Raw genomic sequence first — 22,196 nt, 5'->3', positions numbered from 1 at the left:
GCTGAAACATTAATTTCGCCATGACAATTTATCATAGTAATTCTGAAAAGTGGTGCAGGTGGCAGCTAATGACATTACTACACTACTTAGCTGATACATATTTCTCACATAACACTGACTGTATATTTGTATATATATATGTAATGCACAACATTTAACAAATGAGAGACTTAAGAACATTAAACATCCAACAATTACAGCGATACTCCGTTGAAACCGTCTAATATCAAACGCTCCATATAAGCTTGAAAACTGGCTGTTTTTAGTATGTTTCTTCACACAACTGCAGCTGTGGCTGCAACCTGCAGCTTTAAATCATATAATCTTCAATAGACCCAAATGTTGAAATAATCTACTTTTCTGCTGTCCATCTGTGTGCTCAGGATGCTTCAAACAGTCAGAATTTTGGCAAAATTTTGGCAAAATGAACTGCAAATGTTTCATGTTATCCCCCTCCTCAAACGCTACAACAATCTTATCAGCATATGGAGGGAGAGCAGATGTAGATGCTGTAGATTAGGCTGCAGGAACGGTGTGAAAACTTTTTAAACACGTTGAGAGACACTACTGCCATGAAAACTTGTCCCCGTGTGAATCTATTACAGGACAAGACAAGAATTCAAAGTGATTATAGCTGCTGTTCATCAGAAAGAGCAGAGTGTCGGTTTTTATCATTTACTCCACATTTTCAATTTCATGAAAAGATTTACTTCGATCCCATCCGCCTTAACATATGTACTTTGCAAGAACAGCAAAAAAATGTCTCTACTCCCCTGCTGAAACTGTATGTCCAAAACAAAGTGAACCTTTTAGAGTTGAGAAAAGTCTTGATTCGCTCATGGAGGCATGGATGTACCTCTGACATTTAACACTGCATTGATGGTCAGGCTGTGATCCACACCTATTTAACATTTTAGAGAAACTAAAGACACATTTTACTCAACCACATGGGAACTCTAATCATAACCGATAGCTTAAATAACCATCTAATAAACCAATATAGGACATCACATTGTGTATTCATCACCAAGGGACTACGTAGCACGACAACATAATGAATCCTCTGGCACCCCTCCGGGAACCAGTAGAATGGTCTGTTCCAGCATTCCCCAGGCTGTGCGGGCCAGCTCACTAATGAGCCCACGGGGGAGCACCCACTGTCTGTGTGTTTAATAGACTGTAGCCCTGCCAGGAACTACACAGAGAAAAGAAAGGGGAGGGGGAGAGTGAAAGAAAGAGAGAGAGATGGAGTGAGAGAGATATCCTTATATGTGGTGAGCTCATGCAAGAAACTCCATCATTATGATGCAGACAGAGAAATGCAGGAGACAGAGGAAAGAGGAAGTTATTCTCATTATAATTTCTCCCAGTATGAGAAACAAGTTCATCCAAGAAGCGCAATCATTATATTATACTCAGTGTCCTACTTAAACCTCACATCTCCGGAAAGTCAACTTTAAAGAAATTAAAATAAAATCTTTGCAATGGCTTTCCCAAAAACTTGGCTACCAAGGTCATCTCGATTTCTTTCTTTATGCACGAGACTTTGCCGAGTTTCAGTGTAAATGATGAGAGTTCTGTAATCGTACATAACACAGCTGAAATTATATCACTATAATAACACAGTGTTAGTGTATAACAGTTGTTTGTCTCGTCCTCTCTCTCGCCACTGTACATAAACATGTTTAGTGAATTGTTGAGCAAATGTTTTAGAGCAAGACTGAGAGCTACGTCAGGTGCTCTGTAAGAATGTATTTGGCTAAATATGGATGTCGGCATGCTAATATTCACACTGAATACAAAGAACAGGTGAGCTTGATGGAATTAATCTGCAGGTATTTGATCAGTATAGACAAAGCATTGGACAAAGTGAAATTCTGGTTTGCTGGTATCGTGAGAGGAAAATTATTAAGATTCATCCTCTTGCGATACTAAATATAGAAATCCATCCAATGTTTGTCAACACATTTCACTCAAAACACAGAACGTCAACTTCATGTTTGCGCTAAAGGAAAGGTCAGAGGGTATGATAGACCTTACTTTATCAATAACTATATAAGAGATTTGTATTCCAAATCAAGTTCAGACCTGCCTGAACGACTTTTAACTGGAGCGACTGCACTGCACCAAGTCTCTTCATGCCTTCACTTCACACGTCTGATGCTCTCATGGTGCTCTGCTAGCTTGTTGATATAGTAGCATGTTTGGTAGCACCTTGTCCAGTGTTTCCCCCAGTGTGTGGGACATCTGTTAGGGTGAAGTAAATCAGATTCAGGGGGTTTGAACAACTGTAAGAATTACTAAGAAATGAATAATGCTGAATAAAGTTCTAACAATATATTAACAGTGACTGTGGAAAAAAGGAAAAAAGCTTCAAACTAATCAAAGAAATATGGTTTAATTTAATTTCTAGGAGTTCAAATTCTGTGAACTCAAATGATAATATACTTAATTTCTTCTTGCTCCTACAAAAAACAGATTTGTAATATAAATAAAGGACTTGAATAATTAAGTAATTGAATTAAAATTGCTCAATAAGCATTGCAGTGTATAGTAAATGTGAAAAATATTAGGACATCTTGGTATTGAGTTGCAGAACATTTTTGGACGATTCATATCTTAGTTATCAAGATTAGAAATATCTCTCCGACTCAACTGCTTCTCTGTATCACCTCCTCAATGACTAGTACAGATTTTTTTAAAATCAGTGAGGGACTAACATTTGGTAGATTTAGAGCATGAAATTGAGTCTTCCAGAGGTGTCATGGGCAGATCTAATTAAATGACATACCCACTCTCATACTTCCTCACTTCAAACATCAAGCTGTGATTTCTGAGTAGGTATTCATCCTAATTTAAGACCATTACAGACAGACATAATACTCTGGCAAAACATGCATTCTTCAATTTCAGGTTTCCTGGATTTGAATTTGGCACTGGCTGGAAAAAACTACATGAAGTTCCATTTATTTCATCCTATTGGTGTATCCAGTTTAAACAGGATTTCCATCTTCTTTCTCGGGTTTCAACAGGACCAAACGGCTTCCTGGCAACTGGGTTAAATTAAAAATCTCCCTTATTCTGTAGCTCAGGCCTGGCTGACAGATAAGATTTATACACTTTGAACCCCTGGCTAAAAAAAGTTGGAAAAACCTCTGTTTATAGATGAAAAGAGTTAAAAGGCTAGGCCGATATGGAACAATAAAATCCTATCTTAAAGTGTCAATCAGCAGATTAGTTTTATATCCAAACATGTTTGCACCTGGCCTCTGAGTCTCAAGTAGAAAGAGATACACATCAGAAAAACATCACATGACTTGACGCAGGATTTGTGTGCATGCCTGCATGTGCACAAGTGCGTGTGTTCACATGTCTGATGTGGTTTCCCTCTGTAATTAAGATCCTTTAGAAGCCAATGCACCTGGTTTTGAATGAGCCCCTATGCCAGAGACACGGACGCCATCTATCAGCCTCACACAGCACATCTAACATCACTAATAGCCACACTCAAAGGGAGAGAGAGACAGACTGTCTGATTAGCAGGCTAACAGACAGACAGTGAGGCGTGAAGCAAGAGGAAGAGACATTTGGTCAAGACAGCAGAAAGCAGCAACAAGTAGAGGTGCAAATACACAAACAGGACAGAAGACAGACCGGCAGAGAGACAAACAAGCACATGTAAACTGGGCAAACAAGGAGACAAGCGGACAAACCGATTAAGAAACAGACATACAGGCAGGCAGAGAGACAGGCGTACTGCCTAAACAGAGACGAAAGACAATGTGACGTAGGGAAAAGGACAGACTACTGCAAAAGGAGAAAGGGGAGAAACAGGCAGGTGGACGGACAGACAGGTGTACAGTGTTATTGGACAGGAGACTTTTTCTGTGTGGAGAGGACAGTGGCACTCTCATTTAAAAAGAATCTTTTAATCAGTACAACACAATAACTGTATATTATGATATCATACAATGGCTTGCACACCATGCGTGTGCGTTTGTGTCTGTGTGTGCATGTGTGTGTGTGTGTGTGTGTGCGTGCACGTGGAGTGGTCATCTTATGTTAGAGACACAAGGGTAGGACCCATGACTGTCTCAGAGAGTCCCCCTCTGTTCTCCTCTCCTTTGTGGAAGATAGTGATAAATCATTAATAGGCTCACCACTGCTGTGCGTGTGTGTGTGTGTGTGTGTGTGTGTGTGTGTGTGTGTGTGTGTGTTTGTGTGTGTGTGTGTGTGTGTGTGTGTGTAAGGGGGATTTCTGGTTTCTGCCCCCTGGCTTCTATCACTGTAATACTGTTCACACATCATTTCTGCTGCATGCACGCACACACACACACACGCACACACACATACACACACACTCACACACACAGATTTTTCATCATAGGCAGCAGAAGCATCATCTTGTTCAGGCTCATAAATAATTTCCTGCAGCCCAAGTCTGGCCTGGAAACCTGCCTTTCACTCCATGCCATCCACTCCCCCTCTCCAAGTACAACTCTCTTTCTCTCTCTGACTCCCTGCCATCTCTTCTCCCTCTCCCAGTACACTGATCCTTCTCTCTCTTCCTCACTGTCACTCCCCGCCATCCCCCACTATCCCCCTCTCCTCTGCTACAACCACCATGCTCGCTTTGGCTCTGCGGCCTCCCAGTCGACCCCTTCTTCTGGTACAACGATCTCTATCCCTCTCTCCAGTGCTTTACTTGTAAATCAGGAAAACTCTCAACAGCAGCGGAGGGGGCTGGGGTGATCCAGGGGGTCAGGAAACGCATCAAAACCACACTGCCTGGAGCGCATTAGACAGGGTCTTGGCGCTGTATCTCAACGCTGTCATGCAATAAACAGTGTGTGGCACTCGATTTACATTTAGCACACTGGTAGACAATCTCCTTCTCCAGACAAAACTACATGAGAAATGCATGACTAGATATTGGAGACATCACTGAAGCAATACACCAATGATAATAAGACATTGTAACAATGAGGACACAGCTGGTCACTTATTAATCAGACAATATGGGTTATTGAGGTGATCAGCCAAGAGCAGTTCAAAGATCAAGTTTGTTATTTATGCTCATGTGTCATTTACTTTGCTCTTGGAATCTTCAGACCTGCGTTGGAATACAGCAAGGCAAACTTTACATCCCCTACACTGTGTAGCACTGAACAAATATTTAGTTTTCAACTGAAGGTAAAAAGAAACCTACACACAATCTGGGTTTCTCAATCTTACAGTCATTGGCCCCGTCCAACATGTGACTTCTCTGGAGGGCTGTTAGCTACCTCAAATATTTTCTCAACATTTTTTAAGTTCAAGTCATAGCAGTTGTACTATCCTAAAATGTTTGAGCTTCCAGAGATTTACATGGTTTAAGAAATAATCAAACACCTAGCATAAAGCTCACAGGTTTCCACACACTGAAACACTGAGAGAGATACAGCCGGTGTTCTCTCTTCTTCCTCCCTTATCACTGAAAAGCAATGGTTTCTAGTTCTTAGCCACCCAAACCATTGCTTTCACCAGTTAAAATGACTAATGGGTCATATCAGGTCTCACTAAGTCACGTAAAGTCGGTGAGTAACTTGATGACGAGCCCCACATTAAACTTGTCTGTTGTTTGGTTGACGTGGTCTCTGCAGTCTTTACTCTTCACCCTGCCTCAGTAAGCATCTCTCTGTAACACCACACATCACAAGCGGACTGAGTGTTTTGACTCAGTGTTGGCAGATACCCAGTATTAAAGGACTTGGATCAGGATTAAATATGAAATACATTTGAGTCAATAGCTCAGAAATGAACCTCCAAAAATGACAAACTAAGAATTGTAACAAGTACAGCTCCTGTCCAGGCCCATGTATAATGCATGCATGTATAATTTAAAATTATATAAATTAAAAACATTATATTTTGAGCCTCCATGAATTGCATTTATGAAAATAAATGTGGTTCAATTTTCTAGATCAGTGAAAATATTCTATTCCACTGGTCTGGTCATTGTTAACTGGCCATTAAACAATAGAATATTGTTTATACAACATAGACTCATACACACACAGACTAAAACAATAAAGAGTTAATATAAGGATGTTCTGGTTAAATACCTACAATATACCACTTAAGAAGAAACTTTTATGACCAAAGCTAAAATCATTAAAGTAGGCTGTCAATGATGAGAACGTGCTTTCTCGCAGGTTCTCAGGGTTCTACAGAATTTTTCTATGCGAGTTTGCTCATTTTCAAAACTAAGTAAAACCTGACAGACACGGGATTTTTTAGGATACTCCAAATAATGATATTTTCAGACTGTCCTTCCCCAAAAAAGGCTGTGTGGGTTGACAATACAAGCAGCTTATTACGATCTATATTTACGGCGACCCTTGTGGCCGTAGCTAAAGAGACGGTTCAGAAATGAGATGGTTCACTTAAGAGTAATTTCCTGTATCCATGTCACATGGGTGTCACCACTGGCCTGTCCCTTTAGAGATTAGCGGCAGGTCACTCCAATGGGAGAAGTGAATGTGAACACAGAATATGACTGATTCTTTTGCCCCATAGTCACTTAAGTAAATATTGGACCCATTTTTCACATATCCTCCGAACATTCGGACACTAAAATGGCTTTTTTCAGTCAGACAATTGTGGAGAAAATTAACTTCACTCGAGACCTGTCTCTGTCTCAGCAACACACTCTCCCGAGAGCTGAAGATCTGGAGCAAGCACAAGCTAGCACATGAAAAAAAAAAGGAAAAATAAGGCACAGATATAAAAATTGTACTGTATTACAACTGAAAATAAACAGTGCTCTCCCAGTGGTGGATAAACCATGCAATGGCGACACTGTTTCTAAATTACCTCAAGCATATACTTTGCATTTCTGCATTGTTGTTGCTTTAGGGGCACTGCAATTCGACACAAATTCCATTGTCAAGTTTAATTTTCCCCTCTTTTGCTCACATAGCTAATTATCAGGGGGCAGGGGAAAGCAAGAGGGAGCAGAATGCATTAGTTGCTCCTTGAGAGGCTCATCGTAGCTGCTGTCTAATGAGAGAGAGCCCTCAGTGGCACAGAGAAATCCATTCCCACATCCACGTGAAATGGGTGGTGCCGGTGAAACAAGTGACTAGTTGCAGGACAAATGCTTGAGCAACTGTAGCTGGTGAGCTAAACACTAACATGCTAGCTAGCATGGAAAATGCTTGCACTAGCCAGCCTCATATCCTGCTCAGTCGCAGGTTGCCAAATCAGATGATAAGTTACAGCAACACTGTTTATTCAAAAGACAAATCGCATCATCGATTCCTGTCTCATAACTGTCCAAAAAAGAAAATCCAGCGATAGCGGCATCCATTTTAATGCACTGAATTCAACTGTTTGTGATCAATGCTGGTGTGGCCACACCCTGAAACTGACCTAGACATGGAGTACGACGAAGTACAAGAAGTGTGACTACCTTATTAACTCCAGGAAATGTGATGCCCATGAGACAAAGAGACGCTACTTAGACATCTCTGTAATATCATAGCAAATATACGTGTGCATCCATGGGAAAAACAGCCAGTCAGGGAGAGGCAGAAACAGACAGAGGGTGGAGAGAGGAAGGGGAGAGAGAGGCAGGTTGGGTCTGGGGATGAGTGTCTGGTCCCTAAGGCTGTGTGTGTGCATGAGAGTGTGTGTGTACGTGTGTGTGTTTCCGTCAGCTACTCTCACAGCTCAATAATGATAAATAAGTCAACCTCCTCTCTCCTCCCCTCAACCTCTCTCACTGCTCCTGTCACACACACCCCTCCTCTGTTCATCTACCCCTCCGCTACGCTCCCAGTGGTAATGAAGCAACAGTAGGTACTAGCTGACAACTGTGCAAACCAGAGTTTCATCTATATTCATTCTGCTATATTGGGCCACCACAGTAAGACCCCTTCTGCCTCAGAGAGACAAAACAACATCCATCCATCTCCTTCTCTTCCCCTGCCTGTACACTGTATTCATCAGTCTCCCCACCCACCAAAATCTTCCTTATTCTGCAGCAATGGCCCACCATTTAAGAACACCACTGTAATACCTTATGATGTGATCTGGAAGTGCTCTGCTCTGTATCATCTGTTAAACAGGTTAAACCTTACCATGTCTGCAATACATTAAGGAGGAAACACTGAGCACTTATTGCTGAAGTTAAGAAGCACAGCGCCTAATCGTGAGCTTGATGCTAACATTGATGCATTACGTGTATAATTCTTCACATTTTTTGACAGTTTTCTCAATGGAACCGTGTCGTTTTGTTTCACAATTATACCAAACAAAGTCATTAATTTATCATTTGTTTGTGGGGAAGCATCATTTAACAGAACAAGAGGAGAGGAGAAAAGAAAAAGAAAGCCTGGAAAAAGGAAAGAGCCATCTATATTTCTGCTTGTGTTTCTGCTCCATCTACTGTATGTGTGTGTCTGGAGGGTCCTAATTGCTGCTGAGGTCAGGCTGCTGAGCAGTAAAGGGTTGTGTTTGATGCAGGTAAGAGTGTGCGTGCACGCTTGTGTGTGTGACTGCTCTGCATGCCCTTGACTTGCAGCTGGCAAACAACGCTTTAGGCCCCCACAGCTGCCTCATCATTACTGTTCACAGGGATCCCCTGCCACACACTCACACACACACACACACACACACTCGCAGGCACACACAGTGAGAGAGACTTAGTCACAGCTACACAGGCACAGACACAAAAACAGACACACGCAGACATACACAGAGATACTCACCCCTTCCCGCAGGCTCCTCATTAAGCCAGTGTAGGCGGCAGCGGGAACGAACCACAGTCCCTCTGGGGAGCCTCTCTTCTCCTCCTGATAGAGAGACATAGAAAAGACAGGGAGAGAGGGTGAGAGGAGGGAGGAGGGGGGGGGTGCGTATGGGGGGGTGGGGGCAGTGGAGGAGGAGAGTGGGAGTGAGAGAAAGGCAGAGAGATAACGTGGAGGAGATGCAAGTTGAGAGGAGTGAGGAAAAGGGCAAGAAAGGGCCAAGTTGGGGAGGGGAGAAGGGAGCAAGAGGAGCCATGACATCTTGATTACTTGGTTACTGTGTGTGTGTGTGTGTGTGTGTGTGTGTGTGTGTGTGTGTGTGTGTGTGTGTGTGTGAACATGCCTTCAGAACTATTTAAATTCAACACATTTTTTTTTCTTCAAAATATTGATTTTACTTAGACACACAGTGTGTGTGAGCATTATATATAATGTTTTCTTGAAGTTTTCCTTGTTTGGGTACTCAGTCATCTCACTCTAATTGTTTACATGATAGGATTTAGAAAAAAACAGAGGAATTTAACTTTCACCACATTCCTGAATAGTTTTAATTGAAAAATTCACAAGACTGCAAACAACAAGTATTTTCAGTATCAATTCATCTCTCAATTATTTGAAAAATAATCCATTAACAATTGAATCTATAAAAGCCAGAAACTACAGTACAAACAGTATTGGATTTACAATCACATGAAGCTGAGAAAAGGTGAAAATCCACACATGTGACAAGCTGGAACCAGAAAAGTTTTTTGCTGATTGATTGATAAATTATTCATCTGACCGTGATGAACATACAAACTTCTTTTCCTGACAAAACGCACTAGATGTAATGTCACAGCAGTCTTGGCGTTCCACAAAATTCAGATTATTTCAACTAATATTTTTATCCTGTCATGAAACAATGGCCTGTTCCATTGCTACTGTGCTAAGCTCTAGGCTATATCTAACCTTGAGGATAAAGACAGCACTGGAGGCTATAGCTAATCGTTGTCATTGACTGGAGCTGCAGAAGACGAAGAGAGGAGCAAAGCAGGTGATTTTACCAGGGGACACTTAAAGGGCCATTCCACAATACTCAAATAAAACTGTTTCCCCTGCCATTAAAGAGTCAAAGTGATTCCACCTGTCAGGAGGAGTTCACAGCCCGTGTTTAGGATTTTCATCAAAACTGTGACAATATTAGCAGCCGCTACTGCTGCTCAAACAATATTATTGTGTATTATTGTATTCAGTGGAGCGCTTCGACATCATGTGGTGCAAATGATGCCACAAAGAATTTTATTGGTATGACTCTCAATGTTTTCAGCAACATTTTGTTGTCATTTGTGGTCATGCACTATTTCAGCAAACGTTTTCGCCCTACCCAACTGTGGTCATCATATGGGAATAGTCTTCAACCTTGAAACTATCAGTCCGAAGTCCAATAAAAGTTCAGGCTGTCTGTGGTGTTTGTTGTCAAGGTTGTAAATTATATGTAACCTTGAGATTAGAGGCAGTAATGCAGCTGACACAATCATTGACACTGAAAACCGACCAGACAGCCAGGGGACTCTTAAAAGACTCAATATAAGTCAAGTAACTACAGGGTTTTTAGAGCTATCAAACCTTTGACTAGCACTGCAGGAGAAATATCAAATTCTCAAGTCAAAACTTAAATACGGGCTAATCTGAGAGGAGCCCACAAAGCCCTGAAAACTGTGCTAATCATTGCCATCGACCGGAAAACGCAAACAACTGGAGATTTTTAAAATCCAGTCCTCAGTCCAAAGCCAACAAGCAGGTAATCTTACAAGAAGAAGGTATTACTAACCTCTAACAAATCACTGCTTCGCTTTACATAAGAAACCTTCTCTTAGCACGCTCTAATCTTGACAGTAGAGCCATAGCTAACGGTAAAATGTGTGCCGATCATAAGTTAAAAAATAACTTAAAAACTCAAATCTGGAAGGGACTACAGCAAACCACTGCCATCACAAAAAGCAACTGGTAAAAGCAGCCATTCACGGCGCTACATGTCTGTCTGTTGGTTCTTCCAGCTCTACCGGTAACATATTTTGGCAGCATATCAACAACACAGCGAGGGCAAGTCCATGAAAACATTTCTAAACAAGTAAAAGCATCTTTTTACTCTCCATTCTAAAAATACAGCCAGCACAGGGACGTACAAAACCAGTAAAGGGAGCTCTTCTGTGCTTCAGCTACAGCTTCCTGTACATGTCATAATTATATTCGACTTCTTGGACAGACCTCAGAGCCAATCATTACAGCTGTTTAGCCTTCTTGTTCTCTGTAGCAGGAAGAGGAAGGAGAGGCCAGAACTTCTGGATTGCCTTTAAGCAAAATAATGCTGTTTTGTTTTTCCTCATGAGGTTCAAATATATTTAATGGCTCACATCAGCTACCAACGCTAACAAGGTAAATCCTCCATCACTCTTCAATTATGTTCACATTTACCTGATTACACCTCCTGTAATGCTTCATTCACTAAATTCAAGGTTCCCTGCATTTTCTCCATTTCAGAGTTCCATACTTTTAACAGCAGATGTTAATTATGTAAACATTAACCACGGTTCAACAAAATATTACTGTGTGACCGCCAAATACCCCCTGTAACCCCCCCCCCCCCCCCCCCCCCCGCACTGTATCAGAGTGAGATTGTGTCTCTGAATAAATGTTCAATTTTTTTTCTCCATTCTGCAAGCCTTCGTCAGTGCAAAGTGACAGTTCTAAACATCTTGTTCATTCACACCTTTTAGTTCAACACTCTACAAAAACAACAAACAGTACTCACAGTGACTAACTAACAATACGCCCGGGCTACTAAAGTATGAGTTTACTAAGCCTACTGAAACTGCTAACACCATGCTTACAGAGGACCAGAGATAAAAAAGGTGGATAATGATAAAACAAAATGAAATGTATTTTCACAAAGAAGACTACAGTTGGAAGTGTGTATTACAGGTTTTCTACTTCTTTTTGGAATGTTTTTATAGCAGACATGACTGGCTCAGACACAATGCTGGAAACGAGGGCTGGACGGAGTGACAGAGTGTGTATGAGGCAGAGGCAGGGTACTGAAAACCAGTGCTAAACAAAACCCCAGCGCTAAATTAATAAAGCCTGGAGCATTGAGAGGCTCCAATGTTCTTGTTTCTTTTGTCCTTTTTTACCGTTTATTATCATGATGCAGCATCTCCTCTGCTCTCTGTGTCAGGGCTGAACTCCTCCAACCATTGTAAGTACAATAAAACCTTCATGAGTAAAAAGCCAATACTTTATCTATACACCGGTTCAACAAGCATAAACGTGTAAAAGATGTGGAAGAGTAATATCTCAATCTGCTCTGTGCGCAGTCTCCCATCCACTGCTGTTATGTTTCACACATACACTGCATGCCAGCTCAGCTGATGGCAAATTGTTACAAACAATCTGACACAAAAGACATCTGTATATAGTCTAACTGTTTGGTGTAGTTAGATATGTATCTTAAAATTTGGTACATTCTTGTAAACTGAGCTGCTGGTAGAGACAAACCAGGCCCTCTGCCAGCTGCACCTGCAGGCAGTGATTCACATCAGCACAGGGAGGAGGACGGAGGACAGGAGGAAGACCTGATGCTGACTGATGTCTGTGCTCTTCATTCTTTCTAAACTTCACTCAGTACTCTGATGTCAGAAATTTGATTCACTTTATTGATATTTTACATCTGTTTCCAGTGAGATATTATTGAGTTTATATTGCGATGTTGCTGTTGTAAACATTACTGTTGCTGCTCTACAAACCACATTTAGTTATATTCAAAATATAAATTATAATCCTGTTCAGAATCATGAAAAAGATAATGAACTTAGAGACTGTGAGAGAGTATATGTACTACATGTTATATATATGTGAATGTATGGATTTGGTACAGTTATAAGCCACATGGGGCAGAGCTGGGCAGGAGTGTGTGTTCAGTCACACGCTACACTTCTTGCCTTTTTTTCGATGACATCACACATCTGGCCCATGCTCCCTCACAAAAATTTTGGGTGTAGTGGCTCCCTGCTCCAAATAGCATGAAAAATACTCTGTTTGTATGATCAATTTATCTTTAGAAATTCTGAATTTTAAGGTTTAGAAAACAGACTCGGGTCATTAGTCTGCAGACACAAGTATTTGTCCATACTCAATTCTTTTCTTCAGATTTATCCACCTGGAAACATGACCTGGAAATGGCTGAAATCCAATTCCATACTTCTCCCTGCTGCACTGAACCCTGTAAATTGTGGAGTTACTCAAACCAAGCAAACCTCGACACCCTAAAACTTTTATGGATGGCTTGCTAAATGGCTTGATCTGTGAGGAAGGTACAGGGATCAGTTCATCATCTCGTTATTACATGTTATGAACACAGGGGCAACAATGGAAAAACACCAGCTCTGACAGGATTTGAAAAGTCAGTTTATTAAGAGCTTCTACAAGACACTGATGAGATTTTCCATGGCTTCAGGAGGGTAACAAGTGTAATCAGGCAGGGTGATTGATTTTCGAAGGTCATCCATCAGTCGTATAAACAAAAATCTTGGCCTTAATCAACTTGCCTGGCTAGATTGAGGTTAAGCAGACATAAATTGGGATCACCTCTTCTAATGATGTCAAATGAATCCTCCTCAACTCTTTCTCTTGTAATTGTCAGGGCTGGAGGTCAATTCGCCTTCAATTCAATTCAGTCTGCATGCAAATTTATACTCCATTACCTAACGACATAGTACTCAGTTTCATTCATTTCGCTCAAGATTGGCATTTCTTACTGAAGTAAGAAGAAAAAGTTATTTGATCTTACTTGCATCTGACGTCAGTGTTGTGCTTGATTCACTTGGACTCATTAATTCAAAAGAAAACAGTCATTCCACATTAATTACTGAAGAGAGACTTTTCTCTCAAAGCTGATTTTCACTATCCACATTGAAAAAGTCATCTGTTAGAGGCATGCTGACGGCCTACAAGTGTAAGGTCATATTACTACATACACATGATGTTATGGGCTTGTTTGTCTGAAGTGTGTTCATTGTTTTATATTAGCACATAATTTTCAGAGCAAAGTACAGGTGAGCAACTTCACAGTTTGCCAACATACTATGTGTGAGGCTGTGATTTATCAGCAGGGTGAGCAACAAGTGGATCACTGTATTCATTGTTTTTCTCGCAGGATGCAAAAACATGAATCAATTGATGGATTTAAATAGTTTTCTGATTAGTCTGTTTCATTAGCAGGTCTAGTATGTCTTAGTGAGCCTCTGCACTTGACTGAGGTTTAATTAATGACCCTGTTGCACTACAGGATGCTGATTACATCTAAATGTTTGATTGAAACCAGAGTGTGCACATGATTGCACACTCATAGGTCACAGCAACAGCACTAGTGATTTTCTTTTTTCTCTTGACATTTCTGCATTTCCCTGAATTTTTTTGCTTGACTTCCCAACTACAGTCATAAGTCAAATAAGAGAAAAATCTAAATTCTGCCCGGTCCATTTTGACCTGTCTAATAAAATGCACTCATTTCTCTCTTACACCGTGTGTGTTCCCTGCAGATCAATCAACTACAGTATCTCTCCCCCCTCATATCTGCCTCTTCACAATGGCTGCAGTCATGCAGAGTCTACCTGAGAGGCGATGAGGTACAGGAACTCCCCGAGTGGCGGCAGCAGGAACTGCTTTATTTGACTGTTTCTGAGGTTGTCTCTCAACAGGTCTGATAGTGTGGACACAGCCTGGAAAGAGAGGAGAGACAGACATGTAGTTTCATCAGCACTTCTATTTCTGCTGCAAAATCAAATGAATAAATGACAAATTAAAACATGGCCTAGAAATGGAAATTTATGACAGAGAAATCTGTGTCAAAAACATTTAAGTGTTTCAAGTGTCTGCTATCATTTCACAAAGGTAGTATTCCTTCATGTGAAGTCTCAGAATATAACAGAAAAATTGAGATAAACTACTTTAAATTCATCATTCATATGTGCTTGAAAATATATGATTAGAATCTGCCTTTAACTTTCTTCAAACATCTCTGCATAATCTCAAGATCATACCGAATGATGACAAGACAAAATGCGTTTTATTTTCAAGAACCCATCATTCGAGTTTGCGTCTGAGAACCTGGGAATTCAGCCAGACAGCAGTCTCACTTTTAAACAGCACAAGGAGCAACTGGCAAAGAAACTAAATATAAAACCGGTTTCTTACATCAGAATAAACACGCTTCTGTCTTGAGGACAGGAAAATCATTGTACAGTCAGCCATCATGTCTGTGCTGGAGACATCTTTTATTCTTATGCTGCTCTCTCTGAAAAAAGCTTAACGCAGTTCATCACTGTGCTTTGTGTTTCATCACAGTACACACATATTGTACTCGTTACTGTGTAGTGTATCAAAAAGAGGGCTGGTCCTCAACACCAAGGACGCAACGACATTCTATAATTTTCATTCATTAAAGTTCTCATGAAAAAGCTGCCTCGGTATAGAGCAGACCAGATCTCAGGCCTGTTTAACTCGAGCTAGCCCTCAAAATAAATAGTGAACCTGGGAATACTGCCGTCCGCTACACTGCACTTCATAGATGGAATGAACTGCAGAGGATTTGAAAACCTGAACATCTCATCCCACCGGACAATGTTAAACTTTTAGCCTCAAATCTTCTTCGGCTACTTTCTGTGCACTTTGTTGTCTGGCTATGTTTATACTTCTTTCTATGTGCTATGCTCAGGTCTCTCTTGCAAAGGAGCTATTTCAATGAGACCCCTTTATTAAATAAAGGTTATATAAATCCTTTGTAATTAATGAGCACCTGGAATATATGATCCACAGACATCAGCAGATTTTTCATGATTATCTGTCAGACTTGTGCTGCAGCCATCTGCACTTTTTTCTTGGTTCAGGCCCTTTTTGCCTTCAGTTTGGTCTTTAGCAAGTGGAATGTACCTCACTTTGACTGAAATCAGGTGGCTGACCTGGCCAGTCAAGAACAATCCACTGGCCCCCCAAACACTCACTGGTGGCCCTTCCCGTATTTTAGGATCACTGTTCTGCTGCATTGTCCTGAAATTGAAGGACCATATCCACTCACACACCACAGTACGATAAAGGGAATAAATAAATGAAGTAGACCATGAGCTCATGCGATGCCACACCAGTCACTGCTGACAATCATTATTATCATTATTCAGTTGTAGAAGATTCATTCAAGAAAACATTCTATGCACAGACAATATATTATTTTAAATAAATGGATTGGGAAGAATCAATTTTATGTATGAACAAAAAATAAGAGAAACTAAAGAGAGGTAAGGGTAAAAGAAAGAGGAGGAGCGGACAAAGAGAGAAAAGGAGCATGAAACAACAGTGGAAAGGAAGAAAATAAAGAGGTAAAGAGAAGAGAAACAGGGCAGAAAGAGGATGGGAAAGAGGGAAAAAGACAAAGCAGGAAAGAGAATGACGAGCCACAACAATTTGCTAAAAATCACTAAAGTTCACACACACATCAAAATACATGGTACGGGAAACACACACATCCATGTATGCACAAACACACGCACTGCATTCAGAGCACTGAGTATATGCACATGCATAACTAAGTACATAAATACATGCAATCATATGTACTTGTAAGAAATGCACAACACGCTCACACACACAAACACGTGCACACAAACACACACACAGAAGGGGGTTTTCATCACTTGTGGGGACATTACATAGACTTACATTCATTTCTGGAGACTTACCCTTACCATTACCACTATTTGCCTATTCCTAACCTTATACCTAAACCTAACCTAACCTAACCCGTAACCCTATCCTCCGTTTTCACCCTAAAATGTAATGATTTAACTTGTGGGGATCTGTATTTTGTCCCCACAAGTAAGGTGAGTCCCCACATGTGACTGTGTAAACAGATTTTTGTCCCCACAACGTGAGTTATACATGAACACACAACACACACACACTTAAGTATATGCAGAGACAGCCTTGCTGGCTGGCTGCTTCCTGGCATTAGCATTACTGCCAACTTCCCCCTCTGTGATCTGATGCAAGTTCTGCCTCACTCCTCTATCTCTCCCTCTCTCTTCTCCACTTTTTCTTCCTCCACCTCTATCTGTTTACCGGCTCCTTCCTCTATTGTTTTCCCCACCACTTCTGTCTTTTCTCTTTCTGCTCTACTTTGAAATGCCCTCTATGTGTGTATCACGTACTCACCCCCCCCCCCCCCCCCCCACACACACACACACACATACACACACATCTTTCTCTCACACTCGCTTGCTTGTCTCTCACCTTCTGCCTCTCTTTCTCGTTGTAGGGTGAGAAATGGTAACAGTCTGTTTGTCATGTTCTCTCTCAACATATCTTCCCCTTTCCCAGAAGAGTTATTCTCTCCTTTTATTTTTGCCCAAGCACCATGGTGTATCCTCATGCTGAGCCATCGATGAGCATGGTACAGTATCAGTCTGCCACTGGAATCCTGAGTAGTTGTGAACATTATTACGAGCACACTTTGAGACTGGGACAGAAGCCAATATGCTTTAGCTGACCTCATCTAAAGTTATTTATACATAAACTATCAATTCATTCCGTGTAGTGTCGCTATTAACACAGTGTGAATGAAATGCTCTTGGTTTTCTGCCTCTTTCCCACACTAGTGCTCTGCGCTGCTCTCTCTCACTCCCTTCCTGAGCTGAATCTACTAATAACACAAATGTTTGAGTGGGGAGCAGAGATTTTGGGGTGTGTTTGAAACTGGTCACGCAGCTGCTCTCAGGCAGAGGGTGCTGAAATGCACCAGTGTGCAACGAGGCAGAGTGGAAAAGCAAACATAAACACACACGCACACACACGCACAGGACACACTATCATTATCTTGCCGTTAACATTCCCTCAGATCAAATAATGCACATGAATGCACATAAGAAAAAGTGCACTTAATTAACATCCATAAACAACACTCATATAATGCCGCAGTGAATAAAAAGACAGACCCACAGAAGTTTTGCACATATGCACACAAATATGAAACATATATATAACATGAATAGTTAATGTAAGTCTACATAAAAGAAAGAATAGAGAGAACAGGCTGGTGGATAATCTGTCTTATGAAGACGAACTGCACATGACTTTACAGCTAATACGAGGCTTGTCTCTGCTGAGGTGAGAGAAGAGACTGGCGTATAAAGCAGTAGTGCAGCACTGCAGTCAGAGGTAACCCTCTTATCTTCAAGCACCCAGCTTTCCAACTAAATTCACTGAACTTTCCAAATTTACATGCTAACTTTTCACTCAAATGTCCTGAGATTGACGGTTACAAAATGTAAATGTGCTCAAAAAGTGTGATGACAGATGTGACCTACTGTATGTTAAAAGGTTAAAACGAGACAACAAATGCATGGCTCGGATAAACAAAGCGAATGTTTGTGTTGTATTTAAACAGTTTGGTTAATGAATCAAACATCTAATCTATGAGATGCTGGACCTGGATTAGAGCAGGTTCTCAGAATATCTGCATTAGATATCTCCCTCCAGGAAACATTACTGCCATATTTTCTATTTGACCATGAATGAATCTATGCTGTATTGTAGGTTTTGAATGGCATTTATCAAAATTCATTAAAAATCAGATATTTACTCCTTGCAAGAGCTATTCACCAATGCTTCCAGTAGTGTCTTACTGGAGCAAATGGCCTCTGAATGTGTCTTCCTAAAGATTGCTGTGAGCTTCTAGAGTGTGTTTAGACTCCATATCCCCATGAAACACTCTGCACAGAGGAAGCTTTACCGGCTAAACTGCTGTAAAAGCCACAGAAAACTTTAGAAGAGATGATAAGTGAAGGGGAAAATCATATCTAGTTGGTTCTGAAAGCGTCGCATTCAGAAAGCAGAAAGCTTGCGTTAGTAACATTAAACCAGAAAATTTTATTCTCAATTAACTCAGACAGAGCAGAGAGAGTGAGGGACAAAGACTGGGGGACAGGAGGAAGCAGGTGGACAGACAGAAGACAGAAAGAGAGACAGAGACAGACAGAAGTGTGTGTTTGTGTGTTGGGGGGGGGGGGGGGGGGGGGGATCTAAGCATATAGCAGTTACCATGGCAACTAAGCCCAGCCCTGACACTCCAATCAGCAGGACTGCAGCAGGAGAACCCCTGCTGAGAGAACACACACACACACACACACACACAGAAAAATGCAAGTATGTGCTATTTTATTGGTCATCTATTAACATCACTGTAACACAAAAACACACACAAACATAGAGCATCTGCAAGTACACACACACACACACACACAAATAGGGAAACAGAACACAGACATACCAAAAAACTACATACACAGGACCCCTGCTGAGTGCACACACAAACGTATCTCAAAGAAGCCCACGCACGCTTACAAACACACACACACACACACACACACACACACACACACACACACTCAAACACACACAGAGAACCCCTGCTGAGTCCATAGATGGACACACACTTGGTCATAGACACAAACAGACAGACACACAAAGACACACAGGCACAAACGTACAGCTTTGTCCTTTTCTTAACAATTTGTCATCCTACGGTAGCTGCAGGGAGGCAAAGAGGGCAGCGGAAAAAATGTTCCGCCATTTGTCTTTAACAACAAGCGCACCGAAAAAACACTGCTATGCCATAGTCGGCCATTTTGTAAATCGCCGTGACGACTCGGCAGCAGTAAAGTGTCAGAACAAGTGGAGAATGAGAAAAGAAAAAGACAAACCAGGAAAGGGAGCGGATGTTGGATCAGAGCTACTCTAGCCGGAATGGATTTCATTCAGAATAAATAGACGAGATCGAGCAGACGAAGAGAAAAAAGGAGAAAAGGAGAGACAGGAAAAAGGTGTTTAGTTCTGTTCAGGATGAAAGGATCAAACGCTGGAGAGAGGCTCCAGATCTCACCTCCATACAAAACTGCTTTTACGTTGAATTAGTTCAGCACCACTCTTTGAATGTGTGTGTGCGCGTGTGTGTTTTGTGAGGGGTCTCAGTGAAGTGCCTGAATTGCCTGTGTGTCTCTGTCTAAGACAATGTGTGTGTGTGCGTCGACAAGTGTGTCTTATTACCTCACAGCACTGTCTTTAATATGATCACGGCTATTACAGTGCTGCAGCTACATATACACAGTTGCCAGTTTATTAGGTACGCATAGTTAACGCAGTCTAATACAGCGTTCCTGCATTAACTCCTCCCTTCGTGAAGCTTATAATGTGACGTTTTGGTTGAAGCCGTTTTAGAGAGCTGTTAATTTAAATGTTTGCTCAATTTGCAGGCAGCAGTTTGTGGTTGTTGAATTGTCCTGTGTTATACTGACAAGTGTTTCAATTATTTTGTCTACCCCATTTATATCAATGACGGTATTCTAAATAACAGAATCACCTCTCTCTATTGCTGCAATACAATGCAAAAGCAACACAAACTACAGCCACCAAAGTGGTCAGAAAGTTGAATCACACCTCTCTCTTGTCAGTGCTGTTCACAACATCTGTCTGTCTGTCTGTCTGTCTGTCTGTCTGTCTGTCTGTCCTGAAGGAGGAATCTCTCTGCTGAGGAGCAGCAGAGGACTCCCCACTCTGTTGGGGTTCCTGCGGTTTTTTTGGGGAGTTTTTCCTCATCTGACTTGAGGGTCTAAGGATAGAGGGTGCTGACTGTAAAGGCCCTTGAGGCAAATTTTGGATTTGTGATGCCAGGCTATACAAATAAAACTGGCTGACTGACTATTGGATTGCATTAGTTTTAGGTTAGTGTACCAAAAAATCAATTATTTGTATATTTACACAGAAGTTTCACTTGCATCATTACTGCAACTACAACAAAAAAGTCCACTGTGGTGTCACTGTCACTTCATACAGTTAACAAGTAAAGGCTTCATATGAAAGGAAAAGCACACAATCTGTAAAATCAAAGCACTATCCATCAGTTTATGATTATGTAAAACCGTTGTTTATATGATTTATTATTATAAACGGAAGCTATTAGAGCCCATTTTCCCCCAAACTGTAAAATGGAACAAGTCATTTAGGAGCGATGCACTGTGTAAGCACGAACAAACTTGTTAAAAGCCAGAGAGAGAGAGAGAGAGAGAGAGAGAGAGAGAGAGAGAGAGAGAGAGAGAGAGAGAGCTAATGACAGACTTCATGTCTGTAGGTTTGTAATGCCACCTGCTGGTACATACTACTACCATAAAGTTAAAGAGGACAGAACATGTATTCCCATCCACATCTTGTTTTAGGGCATTTTTCCCTTTCATGATGAGCAAGGACGTTTGATTACACCCCTAAACAAAACAAAAATAGGAATAACATTCAAACAAACATTACACAACTATAAGCTGACAAAAATCACAGATAAGCACGGCAACATTAAGCACAACTACTCTAAGTAAAGAAACAACTATACATACAGTACACAGTACTGCACTCACTGTTTCATGTATGTTCTGAAGCATCTATGTGTAGTCACACTTCCTGTATTGAGCATATTGTGGTCTCCTGTTGGTATGTACTGCCACCTCCTGGTGCAAATTGGTACCATGGCTTTTAGGTCCCTGCTTAACTGTTTGTTACTGGACACTTTAATATGACGTTGACCAATTACTGTGTTTTGGAGTGAAAATGACAACAGATTGAAGTGATTTATTTGGCCTCTTCTCCAGTGACACTTTGTGTGCATGTGTGGTCATGTATTATTCATGTTGTGAGGAAATAAATCTGTTTACATAGTCACACTGACATAACGAAAGCCCCCATACAGTAAATCATTAAGTTTTAGGGTGAAGACTTGAATCAGGTTTAGGTTAGGTTTAGGGTAAGGCTTAGGCTTAGGAAACTAGAGGTTCTGGTTAGGGTTAGGGTAAGTCCTCTCAAGTAATGGAAACCCCACCATGTGAACGTGTGAGTGTGTATGTGCATGTGTGCTACAGACCTCAGAAACAGGACAGTCCTGCTTGAGTTCAGTGCAGTGCAGAGTGCGGTCCATCACTCTGAGAACCTTGCTCCGCCTGGAAAACATTTGTATTTTCATTTAATAAAAAAAAATGTAAAAGGGCTTGATTTTACAAAACTAGTACTAAAAGTACTAAAATTCTAAAACTAGTCCAGATAAAAGCATAGTCAGGGAATGGATGTTATCAGTTTCCAGGTCATGTCTCAAACTTGTAAACTCCAAAAAAAAAAAAAAAAAACGAGCACAAGAACTATGTAAACACTCGAGAGTGAGGACAAATCCTTACATGTCCGTCTGGCCCTCATGTTTGTTACTTCAGTGCAGCCAAAGTAACAAACATCCAACACGCTTTTTCAGCCAGCAACACAGTTGCATTTTGGGTATCTGAGTCTCAA

The 22,196-nt window shown here is 41.1% G+C and overlaps 1 protein-coding gene across 1 annotated transcript in view; it reads right to left on the bottom strand.

Annotated features, from left to right (window-relative positions):
• ulk4 (unc-51 like kinase 4) overlaps positions 1–22,196 on the bottom strand; it is a 74,305-nt gene that overhangs the window by 45,417 nt on the left and 6,692 nt on the right. The window contains 3 exon segments of the mRNA XM_076736703.1: positions 8,754–8,837; positions 14,441–14,548; positions 21,781–21,856. Of these exon segments, the coding sequence (XP_076592818.1) occupies positions 8,754–8,837; positions 14,441–14,548; positions 21,781–21,856 (268 nt within the window).

Source organism: Chaetodon auriga, chromosome 8 (assembly GCF_051107435.1).
Source record: "Chaetodon auriga isolate fChaAug3 chromosome 8, fChaAug3.hap1, whole genome shotgun sequence".
Taxonomy (NCBI): Eukaryota; Metazoa; Chordata; class Actinopteri; order Chaetodontiformes; family Chaetodontidae; genus Chaetodon; species Chaetodon auriga.
The sequence above is the reverse complement of the archived record's forward strand: the minus strand, read 5'-3'. Positions and strand labels throughout refer to the sequence as shown.